The following is a 19,946-nucleotide window of genomic DNA, read 5'->3' on the forward strand; positions in this document are numbered from 1 at the left end:
AAATATGTGAATTGTTCAACATTTTCTATATCAGTTCCATCCACTTGTATCTTTTGTTTCAACTGATCAAATACCATTGTCTTTGTTTTTTCCAAGTTCAAAACAAGTCCAAATCTCTTCCCTTCCTCATTTAGCAGTTTCAGTGTTTTTTGTAGTTCTCTTTCGTCTTCTTCAATAATAACAATGTCATCTGCAAATCTCAGATTGTTAATTCTCATTCCGTGTACAGATATTCCTTTGGCATCTTCCTTCATTATGTCCATTGCTCTTTCTAAATGTGCGATGAAAATGCTTGGTGATACTGGGTCCCCTGTCTAGTACCTCTGCTTGTTCTAAACCATTTCCCCAAATCATCACCTATTCTAACTGCTGAAACTGCATTCTGATAAACATCTTTTAATATAGCTATTAGTTTTTTTTTATCAATTCCATAGGATTCCAGAACTGCTAATGTCACTTTCTGGTCAATACTGTCAAATGCTTTCTGAAAATCAACAAAGCAAGTATATATGTTTTTGTTGTTTCTCCTAGCTTTCTCTGCTATTAACCTCATTGTCAAAATCTGTTGAATTGTAGTTCTATCCTTCCTAAATTCTGCTTGCTCGTCTGCAAGGTATGCTTCCAATTGTGTTCTCAATCTTTCTGTCATTATCATCATCATCATCACTTTACCAAGGTGACTTGTCAAGGCAATTGTTCTATAATTTTTACATTCTAGTTTATTTACTTTCTTGTATAATGTCACTAATCTTGATTTCATCCACTCCTCTGGCATTTTGCCTTCTTTCCATATCATATTACATATTTAGTGCATTTCTGTAACCATACTTTCACCACCATATTTAATGATTTCTCCAGTAATGTTATCGTTACCAGGACTCTTGTTGTGTTTTAGCCGTCCTATTGCTTTTTCTACCTCTCCTCTTAAAATGTCCACATCATGCTCATTACCTGATGATATCTGCTTCAATTCTTCAGTCAGTTTCCCAACGCTATCTGAATCTAGTTTTTCTTCATATCAACTCACTACAGTATCTTGTCCACCGCTGTACAATTTTTTCTTTATTCATCAATTTTTTCATCTTTTCCATCTTTAATTGTGGTCTGTTTTAGTTGCCACTTTCTATTAATGGTTCTGATCATTTTGTATACCATAGTATTGTTCTATATTGTTGCATTGGGTTTCTAACCATTTCATCTTATCCATTCTAACTGCTTTTTTCACCTCATTACACTTTCTTCTATATTGCTTTTCTATTTGTTCTGATGTATCCCTTCTTATCTTCAACATTCTTTTCTCTGTACTAACTTCAGTGTTTCTTGTGTAATCCATTTCTTCTTGATCTTTTCTTCTGGTACTGGTTCTTCAACTGCATCTTCTATCGCCTTTATTATTCTTTTCACTCTTAAATTCGAGTTTTTTTTCTTTCTCCACACTTTTAAGTTTCTCTTCTAACACTGTTCTGTACCTTCTTTCTATTTCTGCTTCACTTATTCATGCTGTATCTCTTCTATTCTGATGTTGAGTTTTATATTTCTTTTTTAATTTCAACTTGATGTTTGCAATCACTAAACTATGGTCTGAGTCTATATCCACTCCTTGAAAAGTTCGACATTGCTGAACTGATGTTATCCATCTTCTTTTAATCATATCAGTCATGTCCTTGGTTTTCCCATCATTTGATCGCCACGTCCATTTTATACACTCCTTTTGTTGGAATCTTGTGTTACAGATCATCATCTGGTGGTCGACAGCAAATTCTAACAATTTTTCACCTCGTTCATTTCTTTCTCTGAAACCGTATTTTCCCATGACTCGTTCCCAACCATCATTATCTATTCCAACTTTGGCATCCCCCTATTACCCCCCCATTAAAATAAATGTTCGATGCCCCAAGATGCTGTACAAATCAACAAACTTGTTACTCACTGCAGTGGCACACCCAGGGAGGGGGCTAAGGGCCATCCCCCCAAAAAAAAGAAAAAGGAAAGAAAACACTAGAAAATTTTTTTAAAAGCTTTTCCTAACTAAAATTCATTCTTTTATTTATGTTGTGTTACATCGTGTCTTCTATTTCTATACTGCTTATGAATTAGCAGTCACATAAGGTGGGATTACCCTATAGCTCTCGGGAATCACTGCCGCTGTGAATGCAAGGCGAACGAAGCAGTGCTCGGGCACTACTTCGTTTGTCTGAGCTTGGCCAGAGGAGATCACAGGCATCATGTATTGGCGATCACTGCAGATGCTCAGTCATAAGTCGTATGCAATGCATAGTGTGTATTCTCAAATCATCTACTCAATTCAGCCCCCTGATCCTGACTCGCTGCATTTGTATAACAATCTAACCATGATTTTTTTTTTTTTCTTGTGCAACATGCTTTCAGCAGGCCCCATGGAAACATGAACCTATTTAAAGTTTTTGTAAACTCTTTTCTGAAACATCTCCAGAGAAGGGATCAAGAAACAGTAAAGCCTCTGCTCATTCATGATCTCTTTCTAGAAATTCATTTTCCTTATCTTTTGCAAAAAGCAAGCATACTGATCTAAGAATACAACTGACTAAATCACATTTAAACAAAACAAAATAAATATATAATACATATTGTGAAAGTTCCACAACTCCTATAAGGAGTTGTGGAACTCTGTGGTAAGAAATAATACTTGTTATTGCAAAGAATAATGGTTAAAAGTCTAGAATTAGTTTTGCCAAGCATATAGTTGCTGGAGCTATGCATCTTAGCTATTATTTTTATGGCTCATTGCCCAATAATAAAAATAATAAAAGTACTAGAAGTCATTACATTACCTATATAATTATGCGAGCGAGAATTAAAAGCTGGCTAATGTTTTGTGATTTATTTAAAAAAGGGGATGAGCTAAGGTTTGTAGATCAAGTGCGCATTGTAATAGGCTGCTGGCCACTGAATCTGGGACGTCAATGAAGAACAAGACAAAACTCTCACTAATGCTCAAAGATTTAAACGGCGGAGGGAATATATCTAACGTGAAGCATGAAATTTTGTCAAGGAACAACAAGCGACTAAATTTACTGTATTACAGTAAATTATATTACTTTAAATTTTTCGTTAACTACACAATACTACAGCCCGTCATACACTCGTAATTAGTCGGTACAGAGCAGTCTTATAATTATCTTTAAATACACATAATATCAAAGCCAAAGTCTTCGACTGTGCTGCGCGAAGTCAAAGAGACAGCTTCGCTTCACGTTATTTTTTTCAGACTGCAAACAAAAATCATTACGCTATTTGGCATAACAATTCTAGAGCTCTACCATCATAACTTCGATTTGCGTACATGCAATTTTTGTTGGTTACCTGAGATCAGTGTCTTCGACAAAAAATTTAACATTCTCTTCAGTAAGATCGCTAATATGAACGGAAGGCTGGTTTGCGTAAGGCATGACTATATAATTACACAAAACTGAGCTGCAATCAACCACGAAAGTACATCGTAAATCACCAAAAATTCCTCATACGTTTCTCAGTGGAACAATTGACGACTAAACGTATCCATTAACAACGATACAGCGTGTTGACTGTGCTGCCATCTGTAACATGCCACTTATCAAATTTTAGCAATGACAATCGTAATAATTCCTGCTGATGCCAGAGTAATAATCTGCGAAGAGCCATCATCGGATCAGTGTTGTATGAATGCTATGGTATTGGGACAGTTGCAAAGCGCACAGTTAGGATATTTTACCAAGTATCGAGATAGTCGCACTAAAACGACGAGCAGCTACCAATTTACCAAGGGCGCCAAAAATTTATCTACGCTCTTCTGTAGAGTTAGTAATGACATATCCAAATGACGTCTTATTAGGAAAAGTGTTTGACCTTATTAAATACTTTTTCAAAAAAAAAAAATCTGAAAATTTTGAAATTACAGCGGGTGGACGATTCAGGGTAATTGACATAGTCAAAATAACACCGCTTAGTCAAAGTCAAAGAGGAGAATTAAGTAGTAGTGAACAGGGTGAGATGTATTTAGCAAAATAGAGTAGAATGCTTCCCTCCGCGATGAGTCCTTGGACTCCTTGGAAATGTCACGTAATAATAATAATAATAATAATAATAATAATAATAATAATAATAAGTTCAGTTTTAAAGTGGGATAAAAATTGCACTCAAGTAACAAACCTGTTATTTTATATTCTTCACAAAACAAGCTTTTTTGTGTTTCAATTTCAAGTCCGATAAGTGTTGAGTCAAAAGTGAATCGTGGAACAACAGCTGAATGTGGCCTTAGAATTTCGTAAAACTTTTTAAGTCACACCCTCAGTAAAGATAACAAGTAATAAAGCATCTCAGGTGAACCAGAGAAGGAGTTGAGCATAGACCAGCGAATATAAATACCACTTAGCGTTAGGAAGCATCATCTCTATCTAGCACGTTGTTAAAATGCCCTCGATATCCGTGATACTGAGAGGTAGGAACATGTTGCCTATCAATGTCCAAAAAATTAGATTCAATGAACAGATTAAATTCAATCCAAATTCAAGAAGCTGAGTACTATTTGTTTGTTTGTTTGTTTTGGTATAATACCTGATCCCTTTCTTTAGGTTCCTTTCGTTTTCGGTCTGCATCGATCAAGGAAGTAAGAAATGCTAAGGAATTTGTTATCACCAATGATCTCATTGAAATTGTTAATATGCATAGCACAATAGTGGATAACTTTACCTCTTCTTTAAGCACTCCCTCACCAATCACACCTATTGTAGATGGCGCTTGTCTTCTAAGCAATTTAATCACAATCTAGTATTCATGTGTCGACTTCTCTCATAGAATACCAGTTACACAGATATTCTCTTTGTTTCCCTTAGGTTATAAAATTGTCAAGTGGGACAATCTTCATGATTTCTATGCATCATTTCCTTGGATTATTGCTGCAGTTTCTAATCCAGACATTTACAGTAACATATTGACATTTACAGGATAAAGGACAGAGTGGAGGGTCATAAACAGGGAAATGGGATTTGCTAGGGAGGCAGGTGATAGAGTCAGCTGTAAATAGTATTAAGGTCATTAATTGCTGTGAAATTGGGATTAATTCTTCGCACAATGTTAACAGTATACAGAGTGGGGTAATTCGCACACAGGGAGATTATGGGAGGAAGGGAGTATTGCAGTTTATGTATACTAATGCTCGAAGTATTAGGAATAAGTGTGAAGAATTTTTGTCATTACTCAGTACAACATGGCCAAAAATTATAGGAATTAGCGAAACTTGGTTAACCAAGAATGATATAGTTATTGGGATTGAATGTAAGGGGTACAGTATTTTCAGGCAGGACAGAGATGACAGAATGGGGGAGGGGTTTTATTAATGATAGACGAAACATTAAAGCCAAAAAATATAGAAGTACCTCACTGTGACAGGTATGTAGAGGGCAGTTCATTAGAGGCTGTTTGGTGTGATATAGAGATTAACAAGGTGAAATCTGTAATTGGTTGTTACTATAATCCAAGGGGAATAAGGGAGAATGTAGATAGCATGTATTGGCAAATTAGCACGATGAGTGAAGGTCAAGTAATTATTATGAGGGATTTTAACTTTGCGGACATAGATTGGGGGGAAGGAATGGTCACAAAGAACAAAGGAAATGGGGTTTATACAGTTGTTAAGATATAATTACCTGAGACAGCATGTGATGGAAGGGACAAGAGATTCTAGAGTGTTAGATCTGGTCATAACATCGGAGAACATATCAGTAAGTAATTTAGTTACAATGTCTCCACTTGGGGAAAGCGATCATGTGGTCTTGACCTGAGAGATTGAAAGACGTGCTGAATATTCTATTAAGAATGGATTATATGTGGAATTACAAGGCTGGTGATTATGGCAAGCTGAGAAGTCAGCTTTCAGCTGTACTATGGCATGAGAAATTCAAGGGGAGAGATGTTGATGGTGCGTGGGAGATTCTCAAGGAGTATTTGAAGAAAGCTGTATCAGACTGTATTCCCAGAGTCAGAAGGAGAAATCAAGTAGGAGTAAAATGGATGAATAATACTATTAAACAGGAGTTGCAGATAAAGAAAAGGTTGTGGAGGACGTAACGCTCATCACGTTTTTATAAAGAAATATGTGATGAGCGTTCCAATGAGCAATATAAGGTACAGACAAAGAGCATAATTTGTATGGTAACGAGAGCCAAAGCTCATTATGAGAGGAAGCCAGCTGATGAATCCAAAAGAAACCCTAAAGAGTTCTTTCGCTATGTGGCTAGTAAAAGGAAGAATACCCATGGAAAGATCACTTTAAAAAGTGTTGATGGTAGGGAAATTACTGAAGCTAATCAAATAGTTGAGTTGCTTAGTGATCATTTCGCAAAAGTGTACCATCTTCGTAGTGATAGTGCAGTGTCAGATGTGCCATTGACTGATGAGAGTATAGAGATAGATGAAATTGAGGTGCTTAATATATTAAAGAACCTTAATGCTAACACTGCCATTGGGTTAGATGGCATATCGGTCTATGTGTTACGAGAATGTGCAAGAGAATTAACAACTCCTCTAACCAGAATGTTTAATTTAAGCCTCGGTTCTGGTAAAGTGTCAATAGAGTGGAAAGAGGGGAAAATAGTTCCATTGCACAAGGGAGGCTCTAAGACCGAGGTTGCAAATTATAGACAAATCAGTATATCTGGAGTGGTGGTTAAGATTTTGGAGAAATTGGTTAAAATTAGAATTCAGGACTGGGTGGACAGCAATATGATACTTTATAAGGGGCAACATGGTTTTGTGAAGGGTAGGTCTTGTCTAAGTAATTTGCTTACTTTCTATAATAAAGTAACAGTGGAGTTGGATAAAGGAAATCCTTACTCAGTGATACTGCTAGACTTTGCAAAGGCTTTTGACAGGATTCCACATAGAAATCTGTTATATAAAATAGAGCAAATGGGTTTGTATCCGAAGATGGTGATCTGGATTAAAGGATGGTTGGCAGACAGATATCAAAGAGTGGTTTATGGAGGAGCTGAGTCCAGGAAAAGGCAAGTGACTAGTGGTGTACCCCAGGGCTCAGTTCTTGGTCCTCTATTGTTTAATTTGTACATCAATGATATTGGAAATACCTTGAATGGAAATATCCACTTGTTTGCTGATGATGCAAAATTGGGAAGAGCGATAATCAATTCAAATGATGTGGATATTTTACAGGATGACTTAAATAGGCTGATGGTATGGACTGAGGTAAATGGCTGTCAGTTCAACGTGGCTAAGTGTAAGGTGATGCACTTCGGGAGGATGACATCGCATGCTGTTTACTACATTAACGGAACTGAACTGCAGGAAGTTGATGAGACAAGAGACTTGGGAGTTATTGTGGACAGAGAACTTAAGTTTACAGGGCATATTGCAAAGATTGCTAAAACATCACATCAAATTACATGGTTGTTGAGGAACACACTAACAAGCAGGGATAGGGAAGTTATTGTTCCACTCTATAAGGCATTAATAAGCCGCATTTGGACTATTGTGCACAGATCTGGTCGCCAGGATTTCTTGGTGATGCGGAAGTGGTGGAGAGGATTCAGAGGTGGGTTACAAAGATTGTTGCAGGTCTGTGGGATGTTTCCCTATGAGGATAGATTGACTGATCTGTGGGCTCCAAAAACTAGCTGATAGACGTAGGAGAGGAGATATGATAGAGGTATTTAAATTGTTAAAGGGATTTTACAGGATTGATACTAATGATATTCTTAAGACCAGTGCAGGATGTGAGAGAACGAGGGGCCATCCCTGAAGATTGTGTAAGAGTGTGGTTAACAAGGGTGTTAGGACTAGATTTTTTACTTGGAGGGTTGTGAATGGGTGAAATGCTTTGCCAGAGGTGGTTGTGAATGTTTCAACTGTGAATGAATTTTTATGAGAGGTATGACAGGTATTGTGTAAATAATGGTTAGTGTGTCAATGCCGGGTCTCCCGGGATGAGTCTTTTGACTCCATGGAGACACCGTTAAAATAATAATAATAATAATAATAATAATAATAATAATAATAATAATAATAATAATAATAATAATAATAATAATAATAATAATAATAATAATAATAATATCACTGAAACAATAAAACTTCAGTTGTCTGACACACATTTTCTCTCTCTCTCTCTCTCTCTCTCTCTCTGAAAATCATTGATAGCATGGGTATCTAACCGTGTCACTGAAATTATAACACATAACACATTTGTCTTATTGTTTCAGTGGTGTCTTAGTTTCAGTGACCATTGTAAAAATGAACTGAAACTAAATTCCTAATTTACTGACTTTCATTAAAATCCCTTAACACCTTTTGTTCCCCAAAGGGAGTAGGCGAGGTAGTTCTACCTAATTTTTGGAAAATGGAAACAACCAATCTTCACCCTTAGCCAATCACCGACAGCAGGTCCAAGACTATCGTTGATTTTTATTGACATCCTGGAAAGAGAATATGGACAACTGCAGGCCATCTCGTGGTCACTAACCATAAAAGTATACATTACTGTCTGCAACACGTGAGTTCAAGGGTGTTGATTATCTTCAGTGAAGGCGAAGAGTCTTACTTGTCCATGCCAGAGAAAGCTTAGAATTATCTTTTGTATAGCTGTGGATGCAATTCCCATCTCCACACTGCAAACATTGATATTAAAAAACTGCAGTTCTTAGGAAATCTCAATCCAGTCTTATTTCTCACAAGAAGGCCAATTTCTTTTTCTTACTTTAGACAACAACCAAATCCGTAAAAAAGATTAGATTTTTTTTAGATTACTTTATCTTTTAATCTCTCTCTCTCTCTGAGTAAATAGTACAAATATATTTTTGAAGGCATTATGTTACCTATAAATAGCTCTTAATTCTATAAAAGAATTCCAAATCCATCCACTTATTGAATGACATTCTCACATTTAGGATAGTTTCCTAAAAATACTGTCCGACCACAGATGCGATACTTCTGCGCATGGCAGAAGAAGGGGAATCCATTCCAATAATAGGGTAATTAATGCCTTTCGTGGGATGGGTGTTTATTATTACACGTCGGAAAATTAGCTTTTCTTTTATGAAAATTCTCATGTTTAAAGTGGTTACTATTTTGCTGGTATAACAATTGGAAAATTTTACATATATAGCACGTGATTTTGCGTGTTGGTGACGAATTCGTACATTGCCTTATTTCTTTCCTTCCTTCAACATAAACTGACTCTCTTTGGCACTGTGCCAGCTAGGGTTCTTGCGACTGTGGGCAGACTATACTTGACTTAGTACAGAATATAACAATTAAATTTCAACGCAAAGAATGCAATCCACAGATCTTCAAATTCAATGTTAATTTTTTCTTTCTCTGAGTGATAAAAATTCAGTCCATTCTTTTTGACCCAGACGTTTGTTTCTGTTGCTTGCATTTTGTACAAATATTTTCATGATTAGTATTTGTCAGAATCACTAATTCCTTCACTTTTCTCTGTCTGTTAAAACACACGTGGCAGCTATTCAACTCCTTCCCACTTAAACTCTATCCTTATAGGATATATTTTCTTCCTTTTCATTCATTCTTTTTACTCCAATGTTTTGAAACAGTCTTCCTTCTTATGCATTTCGTAAAGAATGCAATCCACAGATTTTCAAATTCAATGACTGAATAACTTCTTTAGTGTTTACCAAAGAATTTATTCGGCTTACCAAAATTTACCATAAAATATGGTAAAATGTTTACCATAAAATGGCCAGCCTGGTTGGCCGAGTGGTTAGCGTATCCACTCTCCAGCCAAAAGGCTGTGGGGTCGAATCTCGCCGTGGACATGAATGTTTGTGATTGTGTGTGGAAATACAAGTCGTGGCGATGGGCGGTAGATGGCAGTGATTAGTTGCTGTTGTGGTTGGTGGACTGAGTGGTGGAAACAGAGAGTTGTAGAGTAGGTGTCCTCCCTCAATGAGTCTTTGGACTCCCTGAAGGTGTCACGTAATAATAATAATACATTGTGACAGAAATCATGTAGTGATCATTGAGAAGAGTGAGAGTATTGGAACGAGAACAATGTTTCAATATTACTACAATTTTGTGTCACCACCTTGGCAAAATGCTCATGTCCACTTATGACATTTAACGAAATTTTATGTAGAGTCTATATAAAATTTGTGACAATGCAAAGACTTCGCCTTTACAGGTTATAACTGAATTTAATTTTCAGTGATGATGTCGGCTTGATATCAGAATTTTAGACCGTATTCATTAACTTGGAGAGGAATCACTAAGAAAATGTATCACAACTTTCACACTTAGTATCATATATCATGCTCTATCAGTGCAGTGTTTCGAGTAAAGGACTAATTACAAAAACAATTAAAGAAATATCAAAGAAAAAAACTCATTCTCATAATCGTAACCTCGTCAGAGGCTTCGACAGCTAAAGCTAGACCCAGGAAAAAGAACTTATTGAACTCTCTGAAGTCCAAAAAGGCAGAAAAAACTTACTCTTGAGCCGTTAAAATCGCGGACCTGGAAAATGTCGTAACAACTTTTATATGTACATCAGCAATAAAAAGATTGGAACAAAGCAATAAAAAATAGATGAGGGCATTGAAAACATTATCTGCATCTTGAATGGAAAACTTATATAACAAGTAAAACATTTCAATTATTTAGGCATGATATTTACTGAAAATGACAAATTAACGGTAATAGGTAATCGTATAAGTAAAGCTAGTCTCATGAGAAGTCAACTGAAAATTTGTATTGAATAAGAAATTAATCAAGACATTAAACTATCTTATTAAAGCCAGTCTTCATGCCAATTTTAACATATGGATCCAAGAGCTAAGTTAGAAGCAAAGCAGCCCTTCAAAAATTAGAGACCACAGATATGAGAATTCTGCGAAAAATGAGAAGAGAGAGAATAGGTTGCAATAATGGCAGAATATGAATTCTCAAAAGGCGAGATATCTGGGGTGTTTAACAGTGGAATTGTTTCTTTATTAATTGAACTTCAGGAATTGTTACATGGTAGACCTGAAGTCGATCAGTTGATCAACTATGTTGATAAGCGTAAGCGCCGGCGAAAATGTAAATATCCGTCACTAACTCGAATTTCATTTGCTGTAATGAAAATAAACGATCCTCTTAGAAAGAAAACAAAATTTGAGCCCAATTTTCACAATAGGAAAAAAAATTCTATCACCTACCCTCCCCCAGGCTATGTAGTTCTTTCTTGCATCAGAAATGATGCAAGTTCATCAAAATAGGAACGTCAACATACAAGAAAGGGAGAAAAAAAAACACGCAGCCGACAGGATTCGAACCTGTGCGGGGAAACCCCAATGGATTTCAAGTCCATCGCCTTAACCACTCGGCCACGACTGCTTGCGGAAGTAACTATGTAGTGATCTGTGAAAGAGATAGCTGAACTTTTTTCTCAGATTGCATCAGAAATGATGCAAGTTCATCAAAATAGGAACGTCAACATACAAGAAAGGGAGAAAAAAAAACACGCAGCCGACAGGATTCGAACCTGTGCGGGGAAACCCCAATGGATTTCAAGTCCATCGCCTTAACCACTCGGCCACGACTGCTTGCGGAAGTAACTTCTACCTTGCGGAAGTAACTATGTAGTGATCTGTGAAAGAGATAGCTGAACTTTTTTCTCAGATTGCATCAGAAATGATGCAAGTTCATCAAAATAGGAACGTCAACATACAAGAAAGGGAGAAAAAAAAAGACACGCAGCCAACAGGATTCGAACCTGTGCGGGGAAACCCCAATGAATTTCAAGTCCATCGCCTTAACCACACGGCCACGACTGCTTGCGGAAGTAACTTCTACCTTCTTTTATTTAGTTTTATTTTTAACAGCCGTTGCTCAGCATACATAACTAAATATTATAGTTATAAATATATCGATACCAGATAAAATATTTATGGAAACTTTATCCACTTAGTTACACTGTATATTAAACTTTACAAGAAATTATATTCTATTTTTAATCATATACCAAAGCGTAAGCATATTTGCGAAGTAATTTCACGACTAATCTATTTATATATAGAGGCTCTTCACGTAAAAATATAATTTAAATATTTTTAGAACAAGGCTGAAATGCATTCGCCAATTACTCTGCTAACTCGCCTGTGGAGAGTGGATTTCTGGAGTTCTGTGTTGAAATCATAACCAGTCGATAGGGTACAAAGTTCTTAGAAAAAAAATCTGACCTCAATTTTTAGAGCCGAAAAAAAAGGGTTATTTTTTCTTAGCTGGTTGCTTATCTCTGAATTGAGAATATTTTACTCAACAACAGGAAAAATGCGAAATGATTAAAATTAATAAGTGTATTTTTTTTTATTTGAAATAACGTGAAAAGTACAAAATAAAAACGCACAATACGCAGCCGACAAGATTCGAACCTGTGCGGGAAAATCCCAATGGATTTCAAGTCCATCGCATGAAAACTTAAAACAATAGCAAACTTATCGTTTTAAGTTTGCTATTGATAATATTTAATAATATTGTACTAAACCAACATGTATCGAATGATATTCTGCCAAAAATTATATCTACTTGTATATACGAAGCAAACGATTCACTGTATATATAATAATAGTAACTTCACCTTGAAGATACATGTATATCTATTTGTATATATGAAAACAGCCATTGTAAATATGCCAATAGTAATTTATATTTAAGATAAATTAGTAATACAGTATAAGAATAAACCAATATGTAAATTATGGGATACTGACAAAATATATATGTACAGGGTGTTCGGGATAAATTTGACAGTTTCGTAAGGAAAAAGAAAATCTTCTTTGTATCTATTAAATTTAATGAATTGACAAAAAAACATCACAGGCAGAGTTAATTACAATACTATCAACAAGATTTACTCAAAATAACCACCATTAGCATCGATCACAGCTTCAATTCTGCTTCGGAACCTCGAACAAGCTGATGCTACAGTCTCCCTGGGAAGGGCCGCAAAAACTGTTTTAATTTTATCCATTAACTGGGCTTTTGTATTACTGGAAGTGCGATTGGTGTCTTTTTCAACTGCGCCCCATACAAAATAATCCATGGGGTTAAGGTCTGGGGAGTTTGGAGGCCAAACATTTGGACTGGTGAAGTCGTAGAAATTTTCAGACAACCATTTTTGACTTTTCCCAGAGGTGTGGCAAGGGGCCGAATCCTGCTGCCATACATACGGCCTACCATTGGCTACCCTTGTTATCCAGGGCTTGACTACAGTTAGCAACTCCACGAACAAAGCCCGAATTCCAATGCCAGGGTTCTTCAACACCTGTTCCTGCAGATTTGCGAGGAATTCTGCTGTACGAACGCAATCAGATCGTCTGCTAGGGATCTTTCTTCTTGCTACATCCTCGTAGTCACCATTGCAAGTCTCTAGTTCATGCCTGATTGTTTTTACTGTATTCAGGGAGCATTGGGCAGCAGTCGTAATATCCTTATTTTGATGGCGGGCACGAATCATCATGATACAAGTTATTCTCTTCCATGATTCAGGTGGGTTCCAGCTATCCATCCTTTCTGACATCTTGTATATGAATGAAGAAGGGTCCAAACTTTTAAATGAAGAGAAGTGTGTGTTAATACATGTAACTTACGGAAAAATATAATTAATTATAAATATGTCAAATTTATCCCGAACACCCTGTATATCCAATTGTATATATGGAAACAAATATCGGATATATATGTAAATAGCAACTTATTTCTTAAGATAAGGTAATAATATTGTATTAATTCAATATGTAACTTATATTATATGACCAAAAAATAACTGCTCAAACGATTGTAAAGGACACTAGGTGGAAATAGACTTTGAGCATGTAATCATGTAAATGAAAATGAAATGTCGATATAAAACATTAACTTTGACAAGCATGCTGTATACATATTGTATATATTTATAAATAGTTTTTATTTATAAATTGTAATTTATAAATATATATATTTATAAATTACAAAAACATATATTGTATATATGTTTTTGCTATAGCATCTATATACATTCGTCCGAATGTACATAGATGCTATAGCAAAAACAAAATATAATCACTCGGCCACGACTGCCCACAGCTAGCTCCACCTTCCTTCTTTCATTTAATATATTTCTTTAATAGGCTGCAGTTTAAAAAATAATAATAGTTAATAAAAAAATCAACTAACGCCTTTTATTCCGTAATAGGGAGTAGGCGAGGCCTTTATACCCTATCTAGCTTTTGGAGACTGAGTGGGCAGTTCAATCTCCACTGGTAGCCAATCAGAGAGACAGCTGGCCCAAGGTTATCACTGATTCATCGGTACGCAGTGAAGAAGGCGACAAGCTAGTGCCGCCATCTCGTGATCCCTAACCCTAACACAATATTTTTAATGTTTGAAAATGGTGTGGGTTCGACGGTCGATTTTCTTGAGTTTACGGGACGAAAAACCCGAGTTTCCCGGAGGAAAAAAACCCGCTAGCCCCTGCCAGAGATCGACTAACTCGGGAACCTTAGAGAAATTAAAGGCTTAGAAAAATTGCCTCTAGTCGGCGACTAGATTTGAACCACCAAATCCTTTCTTAGTGCGGTCAAGCGCCATAGAGTGCAAACGCCACTTGTACTGAGCTATGCAGAGTAAAATATTCTAACTGCTGAGATAAGCAACCAGCTAAGAAAAAAAAAAAACTCTTTTATTTATTATTATTTTTTTTCAGCTCTAAAAATTGAGGTCAGATTTTTTTCTAAGAAGTTTGGTTATGATTTCATCACAGCTTGGGCTCCAGAAATCCACTCACCACAGGCGAGTTATCCAGAGTCAAGTGGCGAATGAATTTTAAGCCTCGTTCTAAATACATTCAAACTATATTATTTATTTTATTTTTATGTTTTAGATAATTTACTCTCTTTTTTTTTTTTGTTTCGTTTTAAAAGATTTTCTTATTCACTATAAACTTGTTTGTTTATAGTTGGCTGCCAACAATAATAATAATAATAACAATTATTATTATTATTATTATTATTATTATTATTATTATTAATATTATTATTATTATTATATAACAGTAATAATAATAACTAAGCATATAAAAAATCTTAAATATTTTATATCTGAATTATATTTGACAAGAAATTATATTCTTATTTTCATCTTTACACTCGAGTGTAAGTATACACATGAAGTAATTTTGCGACTAGCTTGTATATAGAGGCTGTGGACCTCTATATACATAATCAGGGTCGCCCCTAGGAATTTTGCCACCCCGTGCAGTAGCATATTTTGCCATCCCTTCTTCCTTATTTTTCATATAGTTTATGCCAACTTTGCCGACCCAAAAAACCTTGCCACCCCATACAAATGCACGTCTTGCACCGTTGGTAGAGGCGGTCCTGCACATCATTTGCCTCAGTATTAAATAACGCAGAAACATTATTGGAGGGATCACTACCCGGACTAGATTCGACCTTTATTGAGGTCTCGTCAGTGGGAGGCTAGACCCAGGAAGATACAAAGGACTAAGGCAATTGATGAAGTGTCAACGGACTCTCTAGATTAGTCGTTTAGATTAGATTAGTCGTGAAATTACTTCACGAATATGCTTACGCTCGGGTATATGATTAAAACTAGAATATAATTTCTCGTAAAGTTTAATATGTAATGTAACTATGTGGATAAAGTTTCCATAAATATTTTATGTAGTATCGATAATTCAAATTGGTATCGTATATCTGTTTCTATTGTGATTAGTTGGGAACTTTATGTCATGAATGATTGTATATTTATAAGTATATATTTAATTATGTATGGTGAGCAACAGCTGTTAAAAATAAAATTAAATAAAAGAAGATAAAAACTATTTCACAAAGCAGTCCTGGCCGGGTGGTTAAAGCGATGGATTTGAAATCCATTGGGGTTTCCCCGAGTAGGTTCGAATCCCGTCGGCTCCGTGAGCTCTCTCTCCTTCCTTTGTATGTTGACTTTCTTAATTTGATGAAGTTGCATTATTTTTTTCTCAGATCACCACATTATTAGAAAGGGACTTTTTTTTTTCCTACTGTGAAAATTAGTTTTTTCCCCCCCCTCCCTAAGATGTTCCGTCTAATTTCATTACAGCAAATGAAATTCGTGCTAGTGATGTAGCACGAATTTCAAAAAGTTCCAAATTTATTGGAAGAAAAAATATTAAAAATCCCTCATTTCTTCACAGCCGGCCTGGTTGGCCAAGTAGTTAGCATATCCGCTCTCCAGCGAAAAGGTCGCGAGTTTGAATCCCGCCGTGGGCATGGATGGTTGTGATTGTCTGTGAAAAATACTAGTGGTGGCAGTGGGCAGTAGATGGCGTTGGTGTAGAATGTAGATGATGCAGTTTTCTGTAGTTGGTGGATTGAGTGATGAAGACAGAGCTGTAGCGTACGTGCCCACCCTCGATGATTCCTTGAACTCCCTGGAGGTGTAACGTAATAATAATAATAATTTGAAACCTGAGTTTGGAAGGTGATTGATACTGGCTTGAAAGTTGTTTCAAATGGTTAGTTCACATTAGAGGACCCAAGAATATCAGTTTGTTTAATCACTAATTTATAAATGGATACTTCAGTAACAAAGCTAAATTCATAGGTTGATTTACATCCTCCTTGTTTGACTACATGTGCTTTGATCGACTGGACTTTAATGATAGATGACGGAGAAATGAGAGGAATAATAATGATTTATCCGTTGTGGAATAACTTTGCTAGTATATTAATGGCTCTTGAATTAATGAAGGTTATACTAAGGAGAGTACCAATTACATTTCAATGTTTCCACTGTTTAAATTGCAAAGCACACAGGGGTGAAAACCTCAGATTGGATCGGAAAGAAGAACTATAGACTTCTAAACTGGTGTCCAAAAAGTAGTTTTTACTTGTATATGAAAACATTTTCATGACTACAGCCAAATGTGGGCATAAATTTATTGCCAGCATACTAATAAATTATATTACACAAAATGTTTTATGAATTTCGTACAAATTAAATCGCAATACGTGTTTGGCTAAAGTTATGCATTTCCTAATGACGTAGTTAAGGAATTAATGTACAGTATTTACAGAAAACTATGCGCAGAGGCGTTTCAGTGTGGAATATGTCCACCTAGACTGCGATGCAGCTCTCACAACGTCGCACTATGCGTAGCATCAAGTGATTCAGGAGTTCTTGAGACAAACTGGCCCATTCCTCATTCAGAACAAAGATAAGGCCTTGTTTATTTTCTGGAGAAAAATTTCGAGCAGCAACGCGTGTCCCTGTTGCGTCGCAAACGTGTTCTAATGAGGTTGAGATCTGGGAAACGTCCTGGCAACTCGATTCGATTAATATCCTCGGTCTCTATTGTTCATATAAGATGTGGTGTGGCATTGTCATCCATCAAAATGAATTCGCCTATAGCACCACGGAACAATCGAACATGACGTTGAAGAAATTGGTTGCAATATCATTCGCTAGTCATAGTCCTTTTTCCAGCACTTGGAGCTCGCTACGTTCATTAAGCCTGATGGCCCCAGCCAGTGGTCGACTGGCCAGGGTGTGAGCTAATCCGATGGCAAGTAGGCCCTTAAACATTAGACAATATGTTTAAAATGTTAATGATCTTTTAGTATTTTGAAAATATAATTGAATTTCCAATATTATTACAGTATGCAACTAAAATTTACGTTGTATTACTATTTTAATAAAAAAAATTAATAAAATTATTTTTCTAGGATACTTTATATTTAAGAATATATTTAAGAATATAATAAATATCTCTGAAAAAATAATTCTGATTCGGGTTATGTGAGGCCCACGCATACGTTATATAGGCTCAAATCTTTAATATTGCGACTGTGCAATGATGCAGCTGGGAATCCCAGCCTGGGATCGTGACGTGCAGCCGGAATCAACTTTGTATCGCGCTATTGCATACATTGCAAAGACAGCAAATATTTTCATTGCGTTGGTCTCAGTTTGACTGTGCTTCGTCAGCATGAGGATTATAGACATCATAAAGATGTTAGGCAAGCAAGCAATTCCTTTTCGAAGTCACAGAAATGAATTGACCTACACTCTGGATAACGAAGTTCTGAATCATGGCAATTTTTTAGCTTACAGTGCAATTGAGGGCAAAATATGACCCCGTTATGGCAGCTCGCGTTTCTGCAGTACAAAACAAGTCTACACAAGGAATCAAACGATTAGAACAAGGAAAGTCTCGAAGTAAAGGCCGTGGTGGACTTGTTACATCAGTGGCGCACTCAGGATTTAATCTTGGAGGGGGCCGAGCGCTCAGGATTTAACCTTTTGGGGGGGCCGAGTTGAGTAGACGTTTTGCAAATACACACTACACATCGCATACGACCTATAACTGAGCATCTGCAGTGATCGCTAATTCATAAGTAGCACACAACATAAATAAAAAAAAAAAGAATTTTAATTAGGAAAAGATTTTTGGAAATTTTTCTAGTGTTTTTTCCTTTTCTTTGGGGGGATGTCCGGGCCCCTTCCCCCCTCTGGGTGCGCCACTGTGTTATATACCTGAGTAAAACAACTATTAACATGTTAATCCAAATTATGGAGAATATGATAAAAGAAAGAATTAGTCGTGAAGTTTCTCAAGCAAAATATTATTCTATTCAAGTTAATTCAAAACAAGATGATAATGCATCGTTACTTGGCAAATTACAAGTGCCAAGTAATGATGGTGCAGGACAGGGACTTTTTGATCTATTGACTGAAACATTACAGCATCTTAAAATTGATCCCAAAAAATGTTTATCTGATAGTACAGATGGCCAGTATAATGGTTTACAAAGTAAAATTACTGTGGCTGATCAACATGTTCATATATGGTGCTGTGCCCATGTCTTGAATTTGGTGACAGCTGAAACACAAAATGTTGCGTGTCTGCAGTTTATTTTTTCAATTTGCTCCAGAATTTAGCAACTTTTGTGAAAACATCATACACGAGAATGGCTCTATGGATAGACGTTGTTGGAAAACATCTAGGACAAGAAAAAATGAAACGATTAAAGCTAATTGGTGAGACATGATGGTCTGGAAAATCCAATGCAGCAACAATTATATTTGGACGTTTTGATGATGCCAGTGTCAGTACTTTTGTAAATCTATTGACATGCTTATCAATGGTACAAGATTCTGACAAGTTTGATGCAAAAACAAAACAAGAAGCAAATGTTCATTTTTGTTTTGCATTTGTTCACTTAAACATTAAATCTTGAGCTTTTTCTTGGTTTTATTCGTTGACCAAATATTTGTAAATGATATGCACGAATTGTCAACAAGTTTCACGTTGTTGGCAATTCCAATATTACTTGATCTTTGCTGATTTGTGGAGACAGCTATTTTGTTTGGCTTCTTCAGGACAAGTACACATTAAAATTTACTAGTAAAAAAAAGAAGAATGGAGTAACAGAGTCAAATAAATTAAAACTGACGCGTAACATCATAAGCACGGAACGTGGTGTATCAGTCATTGTTTATTGAGCCCGTTATATAGTTTTTAGCGAAATGAAATTCGGGTAAGCTGAGTGAACTTATTAGGCTTTTCCATATGTCTTTCAGAATAATTCCTTGATTTCTGTTTAGATTTTCTCCAGAGCGGAGTACAACCGCTGCTTCTTTGAAGTTTCTAGATCGAAAATCTTCTTCTATATAACTCATGGAGCTGTTATCCCAATCAATGGTGTGGTTTGAGATCGAAATGTGATGGGCTAATCCTGAAGTGTCTGTTCTGTTCTGTTGTTGTTCCCCTATATGTTCTTTTTTTTCGAATTTCTAGGCTTCTTGATGTTTGGCCTATGTAATTTAATCCACAAGAACATGGGCTGTTGTATACACCTGCGCATTGGAAGAAGGCATTAATGTCCTTTGGAGATCTTAAAATGTGACGTATTGTTTTGACAGGTTTGAGAGCAACT

The 19,946-nt window shown here is 36.1% G+C and overlaps 1 protein-coding gene and 3 non-coding genes across 4 annotated transcripts in view; all 4 read right to left on the reverse strand.

Moving 5' to 3' along the window:
• Positions 1-3,782, reverse strand: part of Polr2C (RNA polymerase III subunit RpII33) — a 69,597-nt gene extending 65,815 nt beyond the window's left edge. The window contains exon 1 of the mRNA XM_090408124.1: positions 3,343-3,782. Within this exon, the coding sequence (XP_090264250.1) occupies positions 3,343-3,428 (86 nt within the window). The 5' untranslated portion in view covers positions 3,429-3,782. The remainder of the gene's footprint in view (positions 1-3,342) is intronic.
• A 7,497-nt stretch (positions 3,783-11,279) lies between these two features.
• TRNAS-UGA (transfer RNA serine (anticodon UGA)) lies at positions 11,280-11,361 on the reverse strand. Its single transcript has one exon. It is a non-coding gene; the product is annotated as a tRNA-Ser (tRNA).
• A 127-nt stretch (positions 11,362-11,488) lies between these two features.
• On the reverse strand, positions 11,489-11,570 carry TRNAS-UGA (transfer RNA serine (anticodon UGA)). The gene has a single exon. It is a non-coding gene; the product is annotated as a tRNA-Ser (tRNA).
• A 149-nt stretch (positions 11,571-11,719) lies between these two features.
• On the reverse strand, positions 11,720-11,801 carry TRNAS-UGA (transfer RNA serine (anticodon UGA)). Its single transcript has one exon. It is a non-coding gene; the product is annotated as a tRNA-Ser (tRNA).
• Positions 11,802-19,946: the final 8,145 nt, after the last annotated feature.

The sequence above is a fragment of the Typopeltis vanoorti genome, chromosome 18 (genome assembly GCF_054136105.1).
Source record: "Typopeltis vanoorti isolate ZY-2024b chromosome 18, IOZ_Tvanoo_1.0, whole genome shotgun sequence".
In the NCBI taxonomy this organism is placed as follows: domain Eukaryota; kingdom Metazoa; phylum Arthropoda; class Arachnida; order Uropygi; family Thelyphonidae; genus Typopeltis; species Typopeltis vanoorti.